The 20,155-nt window shown below is 56.3% G+C and overlaps 1 protein-coding gene and 1 long non-coding RNA gene across 2 annotated transcripts; both read right to left on the reverse strand.

Annotated features, from left to right (window-relative positions):
• Window positions 1–579: 579 nt before the first annotated feature.
• LOC123384625 lies at window positions 580–4,952 on the reverse strand. Its single transcript, XM_045054971.1, has 2 exons — window positions 3,754–4,952; window positions 580–3,098 (listed from the first exon to the last, which is right to left on the reverse strand). The coding sequence occupies exons 1-2, from the start codon at window positions 4,060–4,062 to the stop codon at window positions 2,403–2,405; spliced, it is 1,005 nt and encodes a 334-aa protein (XP_044910906.1). The 5' UTR covers window positions 4,063–4,952; the 3' UTR covers window positions 580–2,402.
• Window positions 4,953–12,890: 7,938 nt separating this feature from the next.
• LOC102901758 lies at window positions 12,891–15,663 on the reverse strand. The gene is made up of 5 exons (XR_440010.4): window positions 15,382–15,663; window positions 14,714–14,835; window positions 14,417–14,570; window positions 14,146–14,195; window positions 12,891–13,965 (listed from the first exon to the last, which is right to left on the reverse strand). It is a non-coding gene; the product is annotated as an uncharacterized LOC102901758 (long non-coding RNA).
• Between the last annotated feature and the right edge of the window lie 4,492 nt (window positions 15,664–20,155).

The following is a 20,155-nucleotide window of genomic DNA, read 5'->3' on the forward strand; positions in this document are numbered from 1 at the left end:
ATGCTCCTAAATGCTCTTATCACTCAGGGCATCGCAAAGGTTTTAGGAGCTCTGGGCCAAGAACCAGGGGCAGAGACCAATATACGTATTTTCTATTATCTATCACGGGTGCAAAATAAAAACGTAGGGCCCTTGTTCAGAAATCATTACATGTTTCAGAACGGCAGCAGCGGAGCGTTAAACCGACTCCGGGCCCTGTGTGACGGCCCATGACGACAGCCTCGTTGTGGTCACTCCCTCCCGGGTGGCCTCTGGGCTGTCAGTGCCCTCTCTAAAGGGCAGGGGTCAGGCTCACTGGGCCTGGGCAGGGTGGGCATCAGACCTGGTCAGGTCTCTCCCTTGTCCAGTGTTGCAGCCTGTGGTCAGAGATGAGCCACTGTCCCCAAGCCCTGCGGGCTGCCCAGAAATGCAGATTCCGGGCCCCCCCAAGTCCCCTGGGTCAGCATCTCTGGGTACGAGCTGAGGCCTCTGCCTTCTGAACCTTCTCCCCGGCTCGAGCTGCCGCAGTCAGGAGGGCTGAAAGTCACTGAGTCACTGCTGGCCCCGGGCCTTTTTCTGCAGCCTCTGGGAGGTGGGGTGGGGGTGGGGGGCGGGTGCAGGGAGGCTGGACTGTTCACAGAGTTGACTGTTAGCTAAATTTCTCATTCTTTTGCAGCCCCGTCGCCCCATCCTTGGCGCGAGCGAGCTCTTTTGACCTTCTCCTTGCAAGAGCAGGCCTGACCTTACATCACCCGCCAGGGGGGAAGCAGAAGTGACAGGCGGGAACACTGCCCAGCTGCCCGAGGTAGGAGACGGAGGGGACTGGGGCTCCCTCAGAGCTCCTGCCACGGGTCCGGGGGGCCAGCGAATGAGCAAGGCCACCAAGGTCCAGGCCAGCTGGCAAGGACGCGTGGATGCCTGAACGTGCCTTGGAGGGAGGGCCCGGAGGGAGGAGACACCTGTTTACAGCCATAGCCATGAAGCTGGGCAGGGCCCCCCGACGACCGTGGCCTGTGACCGAGTCAGCTGCCGTCTGGTCTTCCTGCCAGGCCCTTCTCTTTTCTGGACCCCCCTCCCCATCCTGGTTCTCATTCTTAGTCCCCCACGCCAGCTTTTTTTTCGGCTTCAGCAGCTCAGGGCATGAAATCTGTCTCCTGGGGGCTCCTGGCGCTCACGGGGAGGTCAGAGCCCGGTGCTCAGAGTTGAACCGAGGTCCATCCGGGGCCAAAGTGCAGAGTCAGAGGTGAGAGAGGTGCCTCAGGTGACCACAAGTGCTGGCCTGTCTGCCTTGTTGGGAACGTTTGAGGAAGGACGCCGGTGGCTGCGACCCATGTCGCAGTATGATGTCATCGCACCCGGTTGTCTGGGGGGCATCGTTTCCAGTCTTTCGGGAGCAGAAACTGAGGCTTCCCACAGCAGGTGGTAAAGCATTTATAAGGCAAGAGGGGGACGTGCCCGAATTTCTGGGGGGAATGTTGCCTACGTACCTGTGAATGACTACAAAGCAAACCTTTAGGAACAGATGTTGTGGGGGGCAGTGGGGGGACAGAATGGCGCCGGGGACCAAGCCAGGAGGTCTGTGCCCCAAGGGGCTCTGCAGAGGGAGATGAGGTTCGTGTTTCCGGCTGTCCTCAGGGCCAGAGGTCTACACCCAGCACTTTAATCCGCCTCTGGTGACTGGGCCAAGTTGGGGACTCGCCCTTCCCAGAACAGGGGACATTGACAGGGTGGCTCTCGGCCCTGAAGACGTGCAGGGAGTGACCCCAGCGGAGGCAGACAGCTCCGGACCCTGTGCGTACCGCCAGCAAGGCCACAGATGTGCTCTGAAAGTGCCAGGGGCCCGGGAGCCTGCAGGGCGCAACTCAGGGGTTCTCTGCGGACCCCAGACGAGAGTCGAGCGGTGACACCCTGCTTGAACCCCAAACTCCTCGGCGAGGGCCTGGGTAGGCAGGCAGCAAGGACCCAGGGAGCCTCCTTGGGCCTGACATTCATCACTTGTATGCGAAGGAGGCCCCAGCGTAGGTGTTAGCCCACAGACCAGAGCAAGGGCGACAGAAAGCCTGCCTGCGTCCAGAACATTCCTGCTGAAACAGCAACAGCACGAGGCAAAGAGACGCATTCCAGAAATAGGACCCCCCCCCGCCCCCCCGGGCCCCAGGGCTGCTGTTGGAGCAAAAGCGCACACAGCAGGCTCAGTCTGGATGCTTTTTGCTTTTTCCCTTTTTCGGTTGTTGTTTCTTGTATAAATATTCCGGTTCCTCATCAAAGCCCTGAGCGCTTATGTGTCTTGTCTTGCTCGGCCGTTTCTGAGCTGGCGAGACAGAGCCCGGTGTCCCCAGGTGAACTCAGGATTTCAAAACGATCTCCAGCCCTGATTTTTCCCCAGTTCTTCCAGAGACGTCCTCCACTCGCACAACGTGTTCCTAAATCTTCACGATGGTGGGTGATTCGGGGGAAAGCCCCACCCCCCCACCGGCCACAGCGGGAATGGCAGTGGCCATGACGGAGGCCGCACACGGGAACCCCCTGGGTATCGAAAAAGCAACAGCAGGGCATGGGCCCCACCCCGGAGACCCTGATCTAGTGGGTGTGCAATCTGTTCCCTGGTGATTCCGACACAAGGCCTGGGCAGGGAAGCGCGCCCCGCCTTGCCACCAGATGCCAGCTGACCGGCGAGAGGCAGGAAGGGCCCTAGGTTCTTGCCAGCGGAGTGACTTTGGCAGAGGCCTTGGGTTCCCCACGTGCGAGCTGGGATAGCATCCTGCCCTGTCTCCCGGGGCCGTAGAGAACGTCAACTGATTTAAAGGCCGGGCCGACTGCCGGGCGGCCGCCAGGAAATGCCCTGCCTCTCCGAGGCGGTGCATCGCGGCTGGGAGTCTAAGGCCTGGGGAAGGACACCAAGCCCCCGTGGGCTGCCGACGCCAAGTGCGGCGTGGGCTCTGTGACCGCGCAGAGGATCCGCCAGGAGGCGGTGGGGGCCCTCTTTCCCGGGCTTCCGCGGGGAGCAAGGGCCGGCCCAGGTGGAACAGGGCAGGGACCGGGGACGGTTTGCAGGTGTTGGCCGCACGATGCCAGGAGGGACCCCAACGCGCTTCTGCGATTGGAGGTTTCGCCTGGGTCTGGAAAGAAAAGAAGTTACAGGGTGGTAGTTTGAGCGGAAGCCCCGGGGCCACACCGCCTGCATCAGAGTCCAAGCTTCCCCCCGGAGAAGCCACTTGAGCCTCAGTGTCTCCATCAGCACAGAGGGCCTAGAGCCACTCCGGGGACCGGATGAGACAATCCAGCCCGGTGCTGGCCTTTGACGTGTTATTATTATTGCTGCTGCCGGAGCCGTGGTTGGGCCGCGACTGGCCCGTGACTTCAGGGGTGCAGCTCATCTGTTCACAGCCGTCCTACGGTAGGTATTATACTCGCCCCTTTCCTAGGTGAGGCGACTGGGACTCGGGTTGAGTCACTCGCCTGAGGGGACAGAGCCCGTGGGCGGAGACAGAGCCAGAATTTGAACCCGCGTGTGTCTAACCCCGGAGACGCTGTTGCAGGTGCCTGGCCTCGTCCAAACAAGCACTTTTGAAGCCGTGCGAAAATGGGAGGGAAGAGAGGGCCCTGGGCAGCTGGGGGCGAGCAAGCAACAGCTTGTCTGACAGAAGCCCCTGGGTCCCCCCCCCCCCGCCCCGACGGGAGCACAGGGGACACCTGGGGGGAGGGGCAAGGGAATGGGAAGGCTCAGAGAAGCAGTGGCAAGGGATGAGGCTCTGGGGTCTCCTGAACTCCTACCGCGTGCTCAAAGGGCGAGTAAGGCGTTGGCTGAATCCTGAATCCGCGCCCTCGGTGCGACTCTCCTGGAGACAGTCTACGATCTGTGACGGACGAGGGAACGACCAGGCCCTGTGTCCAGTCACCGGGAAAGACACAGAGGATTGCAACAGACAGAAGGGTGAGGAGGACGTGGGCTCTGGGACGGCTGGGTGCTTTCCGCCGTGGAGAGGCCCCAAGGGCACCCAGCACGCCCGCCCGCGTACGACCCGGTCCCCAGGCCTCCGCAGGGCTGGGTCCCCGCTGGAAGCTCTCTCTCTCTCTCTGCATCGTCGCGTGTCCAACACAGCTCTCCCCGTCCCATCCACATTCTCCTCCGTGGTCCCCAGCTGGGATGGGGTCCGCCCCCCGACCTTCCAGGGCTATCCGACCGCTTCGAGGGCCCGTCCGGGTCTGCGTCTTCGCCCTCCCGCTGACGAGACTGGAAAGGCAGCCGGAGGAACACAAGAGCAGCCATGTGCTGGGCCTCGCCTCCTGGGACTTGGGCGTCGGGTTGGGGCCATGGCCTGTGCCTACGTTATGAACGGGGGTGACAAGCAGGGCTGCAGGGGGGTTTCTGGAAACCCTTGTCTCTCCCAAGCGTGTTATTCCTGGTCAGTGGCATTGAACCTGGCTGTCCGTTCCTCTCGGAAGCTCTAAGCCTCACAGCCTGAGCTACCGTGGGCCCTCTTGTCTGCAACCGGGCACCCCGAGGAGACCCTCAAGAAGAGAGGAATCTGGCGGCGGTTACCCTTGCCGTCAGGGTCTCAAGCAGGGCAGACCCCGTTGGCATTTCAAGAGGGAAGCGTGACCCACAGAGGAGACACGGTGACCGAGCTCACGTCCTGGGCTCACCTGGAATGGAGGCCTCCGGAGCCCAGGGGAGGCCGGCCACGCGGCCACTGGGGTGAACTGTGTTGAAGCTGTGTGGGCTGGCAGCTCCTAATTGTGCCAAGAGTTGGAATAAAGAAAGAACGGGCTCGAGACATGTTAACAGAATCAGAGAGCTTGTCTCTGTAGCCTTGACTAATGTGACTCAAAACTGAGCACAGGCCGGAGGCACCTGGGTGGCTCAGCGGGTTAAGCGTCGGACCCTTGACTTCGGCTCAGGTCATGATCTCACGGCTCGTGAGTTCAAGTCCCACATCGGGCTCGGTGCTGACAGTGCGGAGCCTGCCTGGGATTCTCTCTCTCTCTCTCTCTCTCTCTCAAAATAAACTTAAAAAAAAAAAAACAACTGAACAGAGTCTGACTTGAACACAGAGTGATTTCGTAGCCCTCCGGACGTCTTGAGGGAAAGTGTGGGAACCTTGGGAATTGCACGGGCACTTTTGGGAATGTTTGCTTTGCTGGGATGCCCAAGCCCCCAGAGTCCGAGAATCACCCCCCACCCCCTGCCCCAGCTGATAAAGCTCCACCTTCTGTCTCCTCCTCACCCGCCCACTCTTGCTGCCTTTAGACAGCAAGAGGGTCACCAGGCAAGATGAGGGAGACCAGTCTTCAGGACACAGAAAGGGTACCAAACTCCTACCAAACCCCCCAACATGTGCCAATGTATTTAATCCCAGTCTCGAGGAGTATATGCGAGAACGGATTTGAGAATATTTAGACTAGGAAGAAAGAAATCGAATGCTAGATTGGATTGATCTCATTAAATATAGTTGCACTTAGCAAAAATCTGGAGTCCTGGTGAGCCGGGTGAGGCTGTTGGCTCAGTGGTTGGCTGTTAACCTGGACCCGGTGTTGGCCCAAGATAAAGGAAGTTGAGTTTTCCCACTAATGTGAAGCAAAGAGTCCAAACACATCAGGGGAATAAATGGTGGGCAGACTTGTCCTGTGCAGCCCCTCCTCCGCCCCCGCCATTCCCCCGAGGACACAGTCCCTTTACCTGAGTCTAGCTGTCAAAGTTAGTGGACCAGCATCTTTGAAGAGAGAGGAAGTCAATATCCCTCCCCCTGCCCCCTCCCCGGGGCTGCCGAGATAGCCCGGGATCTGTCCCCACTGAGATGGGCTCTCTGATTTCAGAGGGAATGTTGGGGTCCCTGAAGGGGTCAGGTGGGTGTGTCCCTGAGACAGGCAGCAGGACCCACATGGTCCTCAAAGGCACTGTCCTGCAGAGGTCTTCAACCGATCACAGGGTTCCTAGGACCTAAGAAAGACTGTCGCTAATGTCCTCGTCGATTTGTACCACCAAAGAAACGTCCAGCTTGACAAGCAGAGACCTGGCCTGATTCATCATGGTGGAAAGTCAGGTGTTTCACCCGCTGCCCAGACCTGAGAGCCCTTGGAATCACCGAGGGGAGGTTCCCTGAGATGACACTACAGGTAAATGCCGCAAACTGCCCGCCCCCCCTTCCCCAAGGGGGCCTATGGCCATAATGAGCAACCGTGGAGTGGACCAAGAAGAACCAAGACTTGGGGGGCATTGCCAGACCCTGGTCCTGAGCTCTAACGACCAAGGACTAGTTAGTAGGGTCTGGTGACTATGGCGCACGGGTCCGGACACTGGTTCGTGGGGGTCAGTAATAAAACAAATTTTTGAATGGTTCCGTTATACATGGACCAGCGGATCCAAGGCTCACAGGACAAGGATTGTCACAGTGGAAACCAGCTGAGTGGCTGTCTCCTCTCCTCCCCTCCTCCTCCTCCTCCTCCAAAGCTCCCTCTCCTTATAAAAAGTATCAAAGCCCTACCACGTGCCTACTGAACTCAGAGACACCGTTTTTACCATCAAGCCTCAAAAAAAGAGACAGTGATTTAAATTCTAGCACCCTGGGCTTTGCAGAGACCTAAGGGTCCTGGAGGTGACGGGATTCGTGTGAGCTCGATCAGGTGGTGACTCCAACGACCGACCGCTCCTGTTCCCCGCCCCCCACCCCCGGGGCCTCTTTGCTGGAGCAAATAGCCAGCAGCGGCACCTTTGGGCAGTTATCGATGTGGGAAAGGCCCTCCTCCAACCCAGCAGGCAGAGGGCACGTTGTCACCTGGGGGGTCTGCGGTTTCCTGTCGCCGCAGGGTTGCTCCTTGGCTCCTTGCCGTAGTTTAGTCCCCGAAGACTTGAATCCCTCGTTGTTGCAGATGACATCGGGCGGGACCATGACAATGAGGACATCACCGACGATCGGGGAGCACAGAGTACCATCTGTACATGTCCGGAAGTCACCTGTGTGCCCGAGGGTATGACAACCCCCCCCCCCCCCCCCCGCCGCCTGAGCAAAGTCCCCTGTAAGATGAACTTTGTGCTCTACAGAGAAAGGGGCACAGAGCATGGTGAGTCCCTGCGGAGTTTGGAGACATCAGATACTGCATTTCCACGGGCTGCTCTGTTGCACTTAGTGAATGGCCACACCGTAGGCTTTGTGGCGAGGGCCAGCGAGGTCTTTCTAGCCGGTTCAGGCCTCAGTGCGGGGAGCTTGGGCCCTGATGGAGCCCAGCGTGCCCTAAGTGTCCGTGACGGACCCGGAGGACCCAGGCCAGCCCCGATGAAGGAATCACAACGCAGACGCCCCGCTCCAGAGCAAAGCCCCACTTCGAACAGCAAATAACGGCTCTTCGTTGCAAAAGTGGATCCTAGGCTGACTGTGGCCATGGAAGACACCAAGTAATGGTGAACTTCAGCCAGACCCCTTGGACTGAATGTGGTCTGAGCCATCAAGCCATAGACTGGGTGTGGCCATTCAATCGCCAGGGGAGGTCGTGTTTATGAGACCTGCCTTGGGAAGGTCCCAAAGGCACAGGTAAGTTGAACAAGCAGATGGTTCTTGTTCCTGTGCTCTGACTCCTGCTGCGTGACTGCCTGTGGCCGAGATGACGCCACGTCCTACAGGGGGGACGCCCTACGGCCAGTTGCGTCAGTTTCCTAGGGCCGCGGTACCAAGTACCTCAAACGAGGTGACTCAAAACAACCAAATTTATCGTCTCACGGTTCTGGAGGGCAGAAGTCTGATGTCAAGATGTTGGCAGAGCCGTGCTCCCTCTGAATCCTGTAGGGGGCGTCCTCCCTGGCCTCTACCGGCTTCTGGGGGTCGCTGGCAATCCTTGGCGATCCTTGACTTCCAGATGCATCCCTCCGGTCCCTGCCTCTGTCGTCGCGTGATGTGTGGATTATGGGTCACCTCCCATACTACTCCAGGGTGACCTCATCTTCCCTGACTACATCAGTAATGACCTTATTTCCAAATGAGGTCACGTTCTGAAGCACCGGGCCTTAGAACGTCAATGTAGCTTTGGGGGGGAGGGGGACACAGTTCGGCTCAGGCCCCAGAGGACTCAGGAGGAGAAGTCTGAGCCCGGTTTAAGACTCGCTCTGCGTGGCCGGTGGGCTGTCCGCCGTAGGCCCGGCCCCGAAGGCAGCGAGACGGGGAAATCCCAAGCCGCCTGGTGGGCCTCATCCACGGTGAGGCTGGATTCTTCCAAGCTTGGCTCACTGGCCATCCGGAAACTGGGTATCCTGGCTAACGCTCCATGATAAATACCTTTCTGTTCAAACTACCAAGGAGGGCCCGATCTGCTGCCTCAAAGAACACTATGATACAAATACTCCTTTTGTGATTAGAGAAAAGCAATAAAAATGCAAACGCCAGGCTTCCCAGGGGAAATGTTGCCAGGAGGCAGGGGACTCCTGTGGGGTCCTGGGGGAGGGTAAAGACAGCCATCTGTGAGCTGGTTTGTGCCTTGGCCCCACTGGGTCCAACCAAGCCCTGTATTTGGAGGGAGGGAAGGAGAGAGGGGAAGAGAGAGAGGAAAAAACACACCCTTAGTACAGGCCTGGTTCTCTGAGCCTCTGGGAAGCTCAGCCCCTTACCTGTAGCACAGGGCAGTGAAACGGAGTTGAGATATTGGTCAACAGAACCCTCCCCAGGCGATGTTCTTGAAATTCACACACACACACACACACACACACACACACACGACAGGGCAGATCTGGGTGTTGTGGTGTCTGAAACTTAATTTGGGGAGCCCTATTTAAGACAAAAAACGCACATTAGGGGCATACCCCCGATGACTTCGTTAGCTTCCTGGGAAATGATGGGGTCAGGGGGCGTCCCGAAGGCAGAGAAGCACAGGGAAACACCCCTGTGTTTGGAAAGAGACCGCTGGGAAAATGCAGGACCGACCAGCAGGGCTCGGGGCAGCTGGAGACCAGGGACGGCCGAGAGGGCAGGATGGGGCCCAGAACGCGGGGCAGCACGGCCAGGAGGGGCTGGACCCTGCCTCTGAGGGAGCCAGCCCGCTGGGTGAGCACAGGAGAAAACGATTGTGGCAGGAACATCGTGAGTAAATTAGAGGGAAGAGAGGCAGTGAGGCTGAGGGCCGTTCCTAGCTGCACGGGAGGAGGTGAGCGCAGGTAGAGGCTGCATAATGTAGCCATTATATCCCTGGGAGGAGGGGAGGCTGGCCGTGGCCCCAGGGTTCTGGGCTGGAAAGTCGGGGAAGAAGGGAATTTGACCTGAGGGGGGACAGGTGGCATCAGAGAGTCTGCAGGAGGAGAGGAGAGGAGAGGGAGGGGGCAGGACCAAGGGGAGGAGGGTGTGCGCAAGAGGGAGGAGGGTGAGCCAGAAGAGCGTGCACACGCAGGTCAGGGTGTGGGGAGACCCCCGGGCCCCCCCTGCCCTAACCAGGCCGTCACAGACGCATCCACAAGCCCGTGAGGACCTTGACGTTATCCTACACCGTGCTGCAGATCTAAGAGGCTTAGGAGCTTGGAGCTTACGATTTACGACCACGAAGCCGTCAGGTGGCCTCCCTACTCCCAAATGCCTTCTCCCCCACCCTGCACGGCAGGGGCGGCGGGGGGGGGGGGGGGCTCATGCCCTCGGCTCGCTTTTTCAGAAGTGTCGTTTTGTCCTTATCATCCCCTTTCCCCCGTCCGTGTCCGTGCATCAGCGGTTATGGCCACAGAGCGGAGGAAGCTTCCTGAGGCCTGGGCCGCCCAGCTGTGCCCCTGCTGGAGAAGGACATCTCTCCCTCCTGGTGGCAAGGAGCCGTCTACACCCTGAGCTGGCCACGGGGCGTGGGCCGCCCGCTTCACAGACTGGGTGGCCCAGCCTCACTCCGCGCTCCGGCCCTGTGGGATCTCTGTGATCGGTCCCTCCTCTGGGCCCCCCTGACTCACCAAGCTCCAGTGGGGTCCCCCTCTGTCCTGCCGTGCCGTCCTCAGGTGTGTGGAGACCCAGACCCCGGGAACTGGCCGTGGGGAAGGAAGTGTGTTCTTCGAAGTTGGAGGGAGGTTAGTAAGAAGGGATTAAGGGGAGGCGACTGGCCACCCCGCAGCGAACCTGGCCAGTGGATCTGTCTCTGAACCTAGTGACTCTGATCCTAGTGACAGGCCGGCCAGTGTCTGCGCGGGCTTAGCAGGAAGAACCGGGCGGCACAGCCCCGCCCTTCCATGATGCAGGTGGGGAGACTGAGGCCCAGAGCTGGAACCAGAACCCAGGGGGTTCTGGAACCCAGGGGGTTCCACCCCCGGGGGTCAGGCTGCCCAGCAGATCTGCCCCCGAGGCCCTGTGCCAAGAGTAAAGGAGAAGCCACACCCACACAGCTGAGAGACAGCAGAGCACAGCCCTGTGATCTCGAAAAATGGAGAAATCACTTACAGCAACGTTTTGCTTGCTAAAGGTCCACATCTGAGATATCTGAGATTTCAGTTGGCTTACGGGTGCATAACCCCGGGGGAGGGCTCTTTCATGAGAACCTGGCAGAGGGACGCTCTCCCTGTGCCGGGCCTCCCATGACCCGAGCCGCTGTGTTCTTTGTCCACCTGGCACAAGGCATAGTTGGGTCCCCTGGGGTTTGCCCCAAGCCTGAAAGTCAGCCCAGGGCAAGAAGTACAAGCTTCCTTCTCCTGCCCCAGCCGCCCCACCTGGCCGTGGCCTGGATACCATTACTTGAACGCTAATATAAGTGTGTTGTTTTAAGTTTATTTTGAGAGAGAGAGAGAGAGCGGAGGAGGAGCAGAGAGAGAGGGAGAGAGAATCCCAAGCAGGCTACAGGCTCAGCTCAGAGCCCAATGCAGGGCTCAGACTCATGAACCTTGAGATCCTGACCTGAGCCAAAACCAAGAATCAGACGCTTAACCAACTGAGCTACCCAGGCGCCCCTGCTGGGTTGTGCCTTTTGGTTTGTTTTTTGTTTTTTGTTTTTTGTTTTAATTTTTCTCCGGTCCCCCACCCCACCCGCTCTCTGGTTTTTTTTTTTTTTTTTTTTAACTGCATATAATATTCTGGGGACTCTCCCACAGCAATATACATTACCCAAAAGCAAAAATTATTAATTCACTTGATTTAAGCCTAAATTTCTCGAGACGCTAAATTATCCATGGTGTCCGACACATGGTAAATCCCCACTGCCAGCTGAACATGTGCATAAAAATGCCACTTTGTCCCCGCATTTCACTACTTTCCGCCTCTCGGCCGGCTGGTCTCACGCCTCTGGCCTGGGCCAAGCAAGTCAGGCGGAAGAGATTTGGAGGCACTGGCCTATAATGGAGAAGAGATCCTTCCAGATGACAGTCCTATTTTCTAGTAGAGAGAGCAGGTGAGAGCCGGCTCTGCCCCGATACAGTGTAGACGCTGTTGGGAGTTTTATGTGCGTTATCCCAGCAACCTACGTGATAACGGCCTGACCGGGCAGAGATGGCCTATTTTCCCCTATTTTCTCCACCTTCTTCCTTAGCAAAAAGACCCTGATTCTATCTGGACACACGGGTGCTGGAATAAAAACTACATTCTTCAGAATTCCTTGTTGTCGGGTGGGACTATGTGACAAATTCTGTCTGAAGGTCTATAAGCTAAAGTGTTGTGTGTAACTCCAAGAAGCACCCTTTAAAGAGAGGCAGAGGACCCCACTGTGCTCCTTTTTTCCTTTTAATGTTTGTTTCTGAGAGAGAGAGAGAGAGAGAGAGAGAGAGTGAGCAGGGGAGGGGCAGAGAGAGAGACACACAGAATCCAAAACAGGCTCCAGGCTCTGAGCTGTCAGCACAGAGCCCGACGTGGGGCTCGGACTCACGGACCGTGAGACCATGACCCGAGCCGAAGTCGGCCGCTTAACCGACCGAGCCACCCAGGCGCCCCTAAGCTGGAAATAAGACACGTGGCTGGAGCTTGGCAGCCATGTTGGGCCAGGAGGCGAGAGCATCCTGCAAGGGTGGCGAAGACGGTAAGAAAGATGGGGACTATATCCCTGCAGATTGTGACATCACTCAGTCAGCCCAGGACTGCTTGCCTGTAGAACTTTACATGACAGAAAAAGAAATTTTTATCTTGTTAAAAAAGGCAAAAGGCCATGGCAGGCCTTTTAGAGCCCTGGGCTCTTTCCATGGATAGCTCCCTACTATTAGGGAAGATTGTTAACATTTATTGAGTGCCCACCACTTGCCAGACATATTATATACCTTATTTAATTAAATTTAATGTAATTTAGCTTAATTTAATTTCCCCAACAACCCTGGAGTGTTAGTATTATTATCCCGTTCTACAGATGAAGAAACTAAGGCTCAAAGAGGCTGAGGGACTGGTTAAGTCACACAGCTAGTAAATGATAGGGTCTGACTACCCCGTTGCGTACCTCCCTGCCTCCCACACTCGGGGTTCATTGGCCTGCGCCTCCGTCAAGAGGAATCCACCCGAGGAAGTGAAGTCACTGAAGGTGGCTTTGTCTTGTTTTCTGCCACCCTCACATTTGAGCTGAAGTTCCAGAAACCATGCCATTTCCCAGGGGTGTGAAGGAAAACTGAAATCATGTTTTAATATCAGTAAATTATTTTCTTCACTTACGGGGGGGAAAAAAAAAATCCCGTCGTCAGCTATAATAAATCCAACTCAATTACCCTTATTATAGTGATTACTGTTTCTGCCACTCTAATTGGCTTCTCTCTGCGTTTTCATTAAGAACGTGCATCTTCAAAGGTTTATAGCTCAGACACATTTTGACTCGGAGCTGAAAGCCAGATGGGGAACCCAGGCGCCACGAGAGGAAAGAAAGCCCAGCCCCCACCCCTGGAGCCAGCCCTCTGGACCTCGGACGGTGCCCTCACCTTTGCACGACTGGTCGCTGCAGCGGTCTCGGCACGGACCTGAGTCGCGTTGGGATGGGTCCCTGGGCTTGTCGCGTGGCAGTGTGGCCACAGCCCGGCCAAGGCTGCACTCCAGCTGGGACTTCGGAGGCTCATTCTGTTGGGACACCACTCCCCAGGGGACCCACCCGGGGCTGGGGGCGTCGGGTGGAAGGAGGTCAGGACGAGAAGTCAGACCTGGGTCATCGTCCTCCTTGCTGTCCTGTGGTCTTGGGCCAGGTGCTTGGCCTTTAGAACGCCTCATCTTCAAAGTGGATAATGGTTGACCTGAGGCTCAAATGAGATCGACCGTGCAAAGCACTTAGGGAAAAGTGCTGGGTGCGTGTGAATGTCTATGGTGGACCCTCAGAGCACCAGTCGCCTTCTCTCTTAGGTGGGGAGCTCGGACAGGCTGGTTTTCTGGACCGGGGGGGGGGAGACACACACTCAAGTCCTGCCCGCGCGTGTCAGGCCAGCGACACTGGCAGTGTGCCCCCTCGGGTGTACGGGCTCCCGGGTGGCCGAGGGACGACCGCGTGGCAGAGGGGAAGGGTGCTTTCCTTGGACGGCCCTGGGTTCCGATCCTGATCGCTCCACTGGCTCTCCAGGTGACTCCGGGCAAGTCCCCCGGTTTTCGCCGGTCTGAAATGCAGGTGATGACTGTGCGAGGTGCAGGCCAGCACAGGTTGGCCCTCCGCACGGCAGACCTACTGTTATTAGCAGTGGGTAAACTGGCAAGAGTCACAGAAACGGAGGAGCGGAGGGGACCTGGCTGGCAGTCTCGTTGCGCAACGTTCCCCCGGCCCTGGTGACTGTCCCCGAGGGAAGAATAAACGCTATCCCGCTCGAGGGGAACAAGGCCCATCCAAGGGTGGCGTTTGGGGAGCTCACCTGGAGGCCCCTGCCTAGGGATCTCGACCGGGACCCCCAGTTCTCACCTCTGCCGGCCCCACCTGCCGCGTTCCCGCCGCTCACCCCCCAGCCAGCGTCACAGGGGTCATTATTGCTTTATTTCTTGCAGCAAGACAGAGCCAGCCTCGATTCGGGGGGCGCGCGGGGACAGGGGGCAGGGGGGTGGCCCCCGCAGAAGGGCCGGGTGAATGTCTGGGGAGGGCTCCTTCATGCGGCCAAGATGCAGGTGGCTGTGGGAGCAGGGAAGCCTGAACTCACTCTTGGTTCTCCCTTGGGCCCCATAACCCCTGCCCTGCTGTCCCTCCCCATGACTGTCTCTCCCGCATGCTGAGGCCCGACCACGACAGACCGGGCTGCAGTACGCGGAGGGTGGGCCCAGGCTCAGCAGGTTGAATGCTGGCTTCACTCACTTGCGGGCGGGAGCAACTTCCTGGGCCTCTCCGGGCCTCAGTTTCCTCATCTGTAAAACAGGGTAACAAAACAAGGCAGTGCACTAGGTTCTCAACAAACACGGCAGCCTCCCAGGACCCGGTGACCACCTGCCCCTTTATCTAACAGGCCCGCGGGCCAGGCATCTGGGGAGAGGGGGGAGCCACAGCTCGCCGCCTTGCACCCCTCCCACCAGACCGGCCGCACCCACCCCTCCCACTCCAGCGCCTCCCCCGTCAAGGCTCTTGTCACCTGCACTGTCCAGCAAGCTCCTAATCAGTCTCTCTGCCTCCAGCTTCTCCCTTTCCCGTCCCTTCTATGGCCCACTGCCCCAGCCGCCCTCCGAAAATCTCTCCATTCAGAAGTCCTCAATGGTACTGCTGTATGGTTCCAAGTATGTGACATTCTGGAAAGTGCAGAACCACAGAAACAGGAAAAAGGTCAGTGGGTGCCAGGGGGTGGGGTGGGGCGGGACAAACGGAGCACAGAGGAGCTTTAGGGCGGTGAATACTCCGTAGGATGCTGTCGTGGTGGGTACGTGATACATACCCGGCTGCCAGATGCCTGGAAGGTACGACACCAACAGTGGCTCTAAGCTTGACCTGTGCACTTGAGTTAATAATGCATCGACATTAGTTCATCAGTTGCAACAAACGTACGGTGCCAATGCCCTGCATTAATCAGAGGAGAAATCGGTGGGGTGGGGGGGTTGGTGGGAATTTGGGAACTCTACTTTTTGGGCTATGTTTTCGGTACGCTCAAGACCGCTCCAAAAAAAAAGAAAAAAAGAAAAAAGACCACTCAGAAAAAAAAAAATATATTCTTTAAAAAAAAAAAAAAAAAGAAACCTCCGTAGTTCTACACCCCTTAATTTCAACCCCTCGATTTGACATTGGGGCCCTCTGGGAATGGACTTCACCTCTACTCCAGGTTCCCACCACCCCATACAAACACCCCCTCAGTGTAGGGGTCTGTCTCCCCTGCGCCTTTGTTTCCACCCCCCCCTTCTGCCCACTCCCCCCGCGCTCCCCCTGCCGGCCCCTGTGGTCTCAAAGCCCCCTTCCCAGTTCCCCTGCAGCCTCTGCCTGGCCCCCACACCCCTTCCTCCCCACCCCTCAGCCCCTCCAGAGCACTGACTCCCCACTGCTCCAGGGCAGAGGCCCCATTAGCTCACTCCCTCATCATTCATTTCTTCACTGACTCTTCGGTCAACAAACCTCAGTGGGGCACCCACGGGTGCCAGGCCACGTCTGCGGGCTGGGGACACAGCATAAACAAAACAGAAACATCCTTGCCTTGGTGGGTTCCATTCCAGGGGCCAGGCCCCCATGAAACACTGAGAAAGTGCCGCAGGGGAGAGACCAGGCGGAGCAAGGCAGGGGGCAGGTGCTGGGGACTGCTGGAGGGCGTGGCACCGAACAGATGGGTGAGGTGTGTGGGGGGGTGCCCCTGACAGAGGGAGAGGCGTGGGGGCCCCAAGACTGGCACGTCCCGGCCCCGCACCAACTCTTCCTGCCTCAAAACAAACGGAAGATGAGGAAACAGGCAACATGTTAACGATCCTGCCCCACCCACCCCCACGCATCCCTCCCTTTCCTCTCCCTTCCTAATTTCTAGAAGAGCCATCTACATTCTTGGTCGTCACCTCCCACCTCCCGACCCCCAACTCACCTCAGAACCTGTGCGCCAAGGTCCCTTCTAACTGGCGGGTCACGGCCGGTTAGGGAACAACCCCAAACCCTGCGGGGAATCGTGAATGTGTGAGATGGGGACCCTCCCCCCACCCCCCCACCGAGGGGAAGGGATGCGGTCAGCAGAATGGGGGCGGGGGGGCTTGGGGGTTACAGGCCTGACCTCTGCTGGGCATCGTGGACCCAAATGGGAAATGGACAGGAGGTCCCTTCCCGCCACCTTCCAGGCCCCATCAGCAGAGCCCCACAGAGTGTGGACAAGACAGTTTGCAGGGTCCCCCTCCAGCATCGCTGGAGCTGAGCAGAGCCGGGAGGGGCGGGGCTGGAGGGAGCCTAGAGACGACAGGTGCATCCCGGGCGCACCTGCTGGCACCTTTCACACCGACAGTGCTGATGGCCGACATCTAGGAGCTGCCTGGGGCCGGCAGCACACTGAACACGCCCCCACCCACCGTGGGGGTCCTCGTGTGCCCTCAGGCCCCGAGGAAGGTGGCGGGGGGGGGGGGGGTGGTGAGGGCAGTAAAATGATGACCAGGATATGGCCCTGCTCTGGAGCCTCACAATCTAGGACCACAGCATTTCCCCTTATATTATCTTTTACTCAATGAATGAATGAGTGAGTTAATGAACGGGGTGAGCTGATGACTGAACTCAAAGACAGTGTCCCGGGAAGACAGGCAGGAAGACGTTAATGAGTCTGTAGGTCACGTACTGGGAGGTATTCCTGTCTGGGGGGGTGGATGGCGTCCACCCATGAGATTTCTCCTGCAGGGAAGGTACGAATGCAGGTTGTAATGGATGGGATGTTGTGTCCCCCCACCCCCACCCCCCCACCAAATTCATATGTGGGAGCCCTAGACCCCGATGTGATGGTATTAGGAGGTAGAACCTTTGGGAGTAATTAGGTTTAGATGAAGTCATGAGGGCGGGCCCCGCATGATGGGATTAGTGCCTTTGGGAGAAGGGGAAGACAGACCATGGTTCGTAGCGGTTAACGTCTTATTGTAGCTCTTTCCATTTTGTTCCCAGGATTTTCCTAAGGGCATTTGCCCCTAAAATGGTCCCATGTTGCCCGTATAATTTTGTACGGCTTCATCTATTTGTTGGTTGTTTCTCTAACAGGCGGGTGTTTTCACATGTCATTAACTATCCCTCTGCTTGTGGATTTTGATTTCTCATTCATTCATCCAACAAACGTATGCTCAGAGTCCACCACATGCATTTCGGGCGCTGATAATGCAACAGGAAATAGAACAGATGCCCTTGAACGGGATGCCACCCGATGAGAAAGCTGGGTGGTAAATACGGCATTGGAAGGGAGACAAGTGTCCCGAAGGAGAAGTGCAAGGTGTTCTCTCGATGCAAACAGGAGGAACCGCCGCCTGATCAGGAGATTCTTTAAGGAACCGAGGTCAACACCGAGATCTGAAGCCTTTGTGGACGTATCTAAATCGAGCTGTGCTGGGAGGTAACATTTAAGGCAGAGTAGCATGTGCAAAGGTCCTGGGTCTGGGGAGTGTGTGATACGTAAGGGAAACAAAAAGAAAAGCGTGGCCGGCACAGAAAAAGACTGCACCCTCCTCCCCAGAATATCCCCGAAGGGATGGGTTTCTGCTCTTCTACACCCTCCTCCTGCGACGCACCCACCCCAGGAAGCCCTGTCTGTCACTCACCAGCCCCCCTGGGACTGAAGACCAGAGATCTTTAGCCCACGTCGGGAAAATGGAAACAGGAAGACGTTGTTGGATATCCTCCCAGTGGGCTTCAGATTTAGGTCTCTGAGGAGTGGTCGAGCTGTAAATTCTGTACAAGACAGGCCAGGTCCTCTGTCTACCCGGAAGAGGAAAACAGCCCCGGATGCCTATCAGACTTCACCTTCAAAGTGTGGCAAGCGCACCCCCTTGGATCCTTGCCCGATCCGATGTTTATGTGAGGAGAGGAAATGCTTGGGTGTAACTTGCCAGAGGGATTGTGAAGTAGGAGGCAGCTCCCCGGGTTCCAGTGTCACTGTCTACACCTCCTTCTGGTACCCAAAGGGCAACCCCTGATGGGTTTCGTCACCCAGAGGGCCTGGCTTGGAAATCGCATGCTTTCTCCCCATTGGCCACATCTGGACTCCCCCGACCCGCCCTTATCTGCATCCAAGTGGAAATTTTTTTTCAAGGACAGTCATCTCTCCCAGACGTTTTGGGGATTTAAAAAACAACAGCTGTGATCAGGAGATCTGTCCTCCAGCTTAGAAGCCACTTCTGGGGGCTCCCCCCGCCCACACACAGCAGGCTCTCGGATCAGCGGGTTGACTTGGTGCTGTTTTGCTGGAAGGTGGGCGGTGGGCACAGTGAGCTCCAAGCATGGCGAGCACTAGATTGTCCCTCCCACCCCCGTCCCCTGGCCTCCCCTTCTTCCTGTCTAATATAGTCCTGATTGTCTTCAGAGCAAGAGGGCGCTCCGTCCAACGAGAGAACCAAGGTTGGTTTAAGTAATCATGATAATGTGATTCCATTTGGATGCTTGGTTGGTTAAGGCTCCTCATAGCTAGGGCACGTCACATGACTGCATCTTGGACAGTGCGATGCACAGGGTGGGTGGGGTGTCTGCTGGGAAACTTCGGTCTCCCTGATAAAACAGGCAGATATGACTTCGCCTCTTCCCTCTTTTCTTGCCTTAAATATGGCTATGATGTCTAGAGTTATGGCAGCCATTTTATGACAATGAGATGATCAACATGAAGAAAAGTTGACACACATGAGGGGATATATAGAAAGAACTTGGACTTCCCCCTTACCCCAAGGTCAGTCTTTATAAATATTTATTTATTTTTGAGAGAGAGACAGAGAGACAGAGAGACAGAGTGTGAGTGGGGGGGGGGGGGGCAGAGAGAGAGGGAGACCCAGAATCCGAAGCGACCTCCAGGCTCCAGGCTGTCAGCACAGAGCCCGACGTGGGGCTCGAATCCACAAACCATGAGAACGTGACCTGAGCTGAAGTCGGACGCTAAACCAACTGAGCCACCCAGGTGCCCCCCGCAAAGGCATTCTTGAGCAGATGACCCAATATCCCCAACTGTCTACCCCTAGACTTCTGTTATATAAGAAAAATAAGTCCCTGTCTGTTAGGTCTCTACTATTTGCAGCTGAAAGCATCCCTAACCGATTCACTTGTATGTCTCACATCCCCTCAAATTCTCTAAAGCTGGTTCTGTAGCCGTTCCAGTTCTAGGATCTTTAACCCAAGCAAGTACGATATCTGTTGCAGCAGAAAGAATGCCATATGTTTCATTTCAAGGAGTTTTGTCTCCTTTTATAATTTTCTGAGATTTAGTGTAATACCAGTCGATTCATCTCTATACTTAGAAGAAGAAAATTTACCTAGAGTTCAAAATTCAAAGCCCAGGATCCATGTAAGGTAGGGACCCTACTAGCAGATCGTGAGCCCATCATCCTAGAACTCCAAAGGACCATCCACCGAGGATTAGTGTGAACCAGAAGAAAATCTTCCCCTCTTCCCGCACCGTAGAGACTACAAGGAACGGTTTCTTGGCACTGAGGATATTGTGGGGGGGGGGGGGATGGCGGGAAGCTCAGTTGTGGGAAGTTATAACCACATGCTAACCCTCGCGCAGAGGGGTGGCCCAAACTCACATTACCTGAAAGGTCCAAAAAACTTCAAGAAGCAAGTGTACATGAAGGTGATTCTGGAGAGTGTGCTTAGTGTGTGGCAGAAGCAAGTGTAAACCCTTTCCAGAAGAAGTCATGTTCATCCCAATCTCAAAAAATTCCCACTAAGTGGTTTCCCAAAAACAGTAAGCACACTAAATAAAATAGAAAAAGCATGAAAGAATGGGAATGCAAGCTGGTGCAGCCACTCTGGAGAACAGGACGGAGGTTCCTCAAAAAACTAAAAATAGAACTACCCTACGACCCAGCAATTGCACTACTAGGAATTTATTCAAGGGATACAAGTGTGTTGTTTCAAAGGGACACATGCACCCCCATGTTTAGAGCAGCACTATCCACAATAGCCAAAGTATGGAAAGATCACAAATTTCCATCGATGGATGAATGGATAAAGAAGATGTGGTACGTATATACAATGGAGTATTACTCAGCAATCAAAAAGAATGAAATCTTGCCATTTGCAACTATGTGGATGGAACTGGAGGGTATTATGCTAAGCGAAATTAGCCAGTCAGAGAAAGACAAAAATCACATGACTTCACTCCTATGAGGACTTTAAGAGACAAAACAGATGAACATAAGGGAAGGAAAACAAAAATAATATAAAAACAGGGAGGGGGACA

The sequence above is a fragment of the Felis catus genome, chromosome A3 (genome assembly GCF_018350175.1).
Source record: "Felis catus isolate Fca126 chromosome A3, F.catus_Fca126_mat1.0, whole genome shotgun sequence".
In the NCBI taxonomy this organism is placed as follows: domain Eukaryota; kingdom Metazoa; phylum Chordata; class Mammalia; order Carnivora; family Felidae; genus Felis; species Felis catus.

Excerpts from the sequence above, each read along its gene's own strand:
- LOC123384625 (XM_045054971.1), bottom strand. The coding sequence starts at position 4,062 with ATGCAGAGAGAGAGAGAGAGCTTCCAGCGGGGACCCAGCCCTGCGGAG. Across the intron at positions 3,099-3,753 it reads ACTCGCCCTTTGAGCACGCG|ACCCAGGCGAAACCTCCAAT; the intron begins GTAGGAGTTCAG and ends TTTTCTTTCCAG.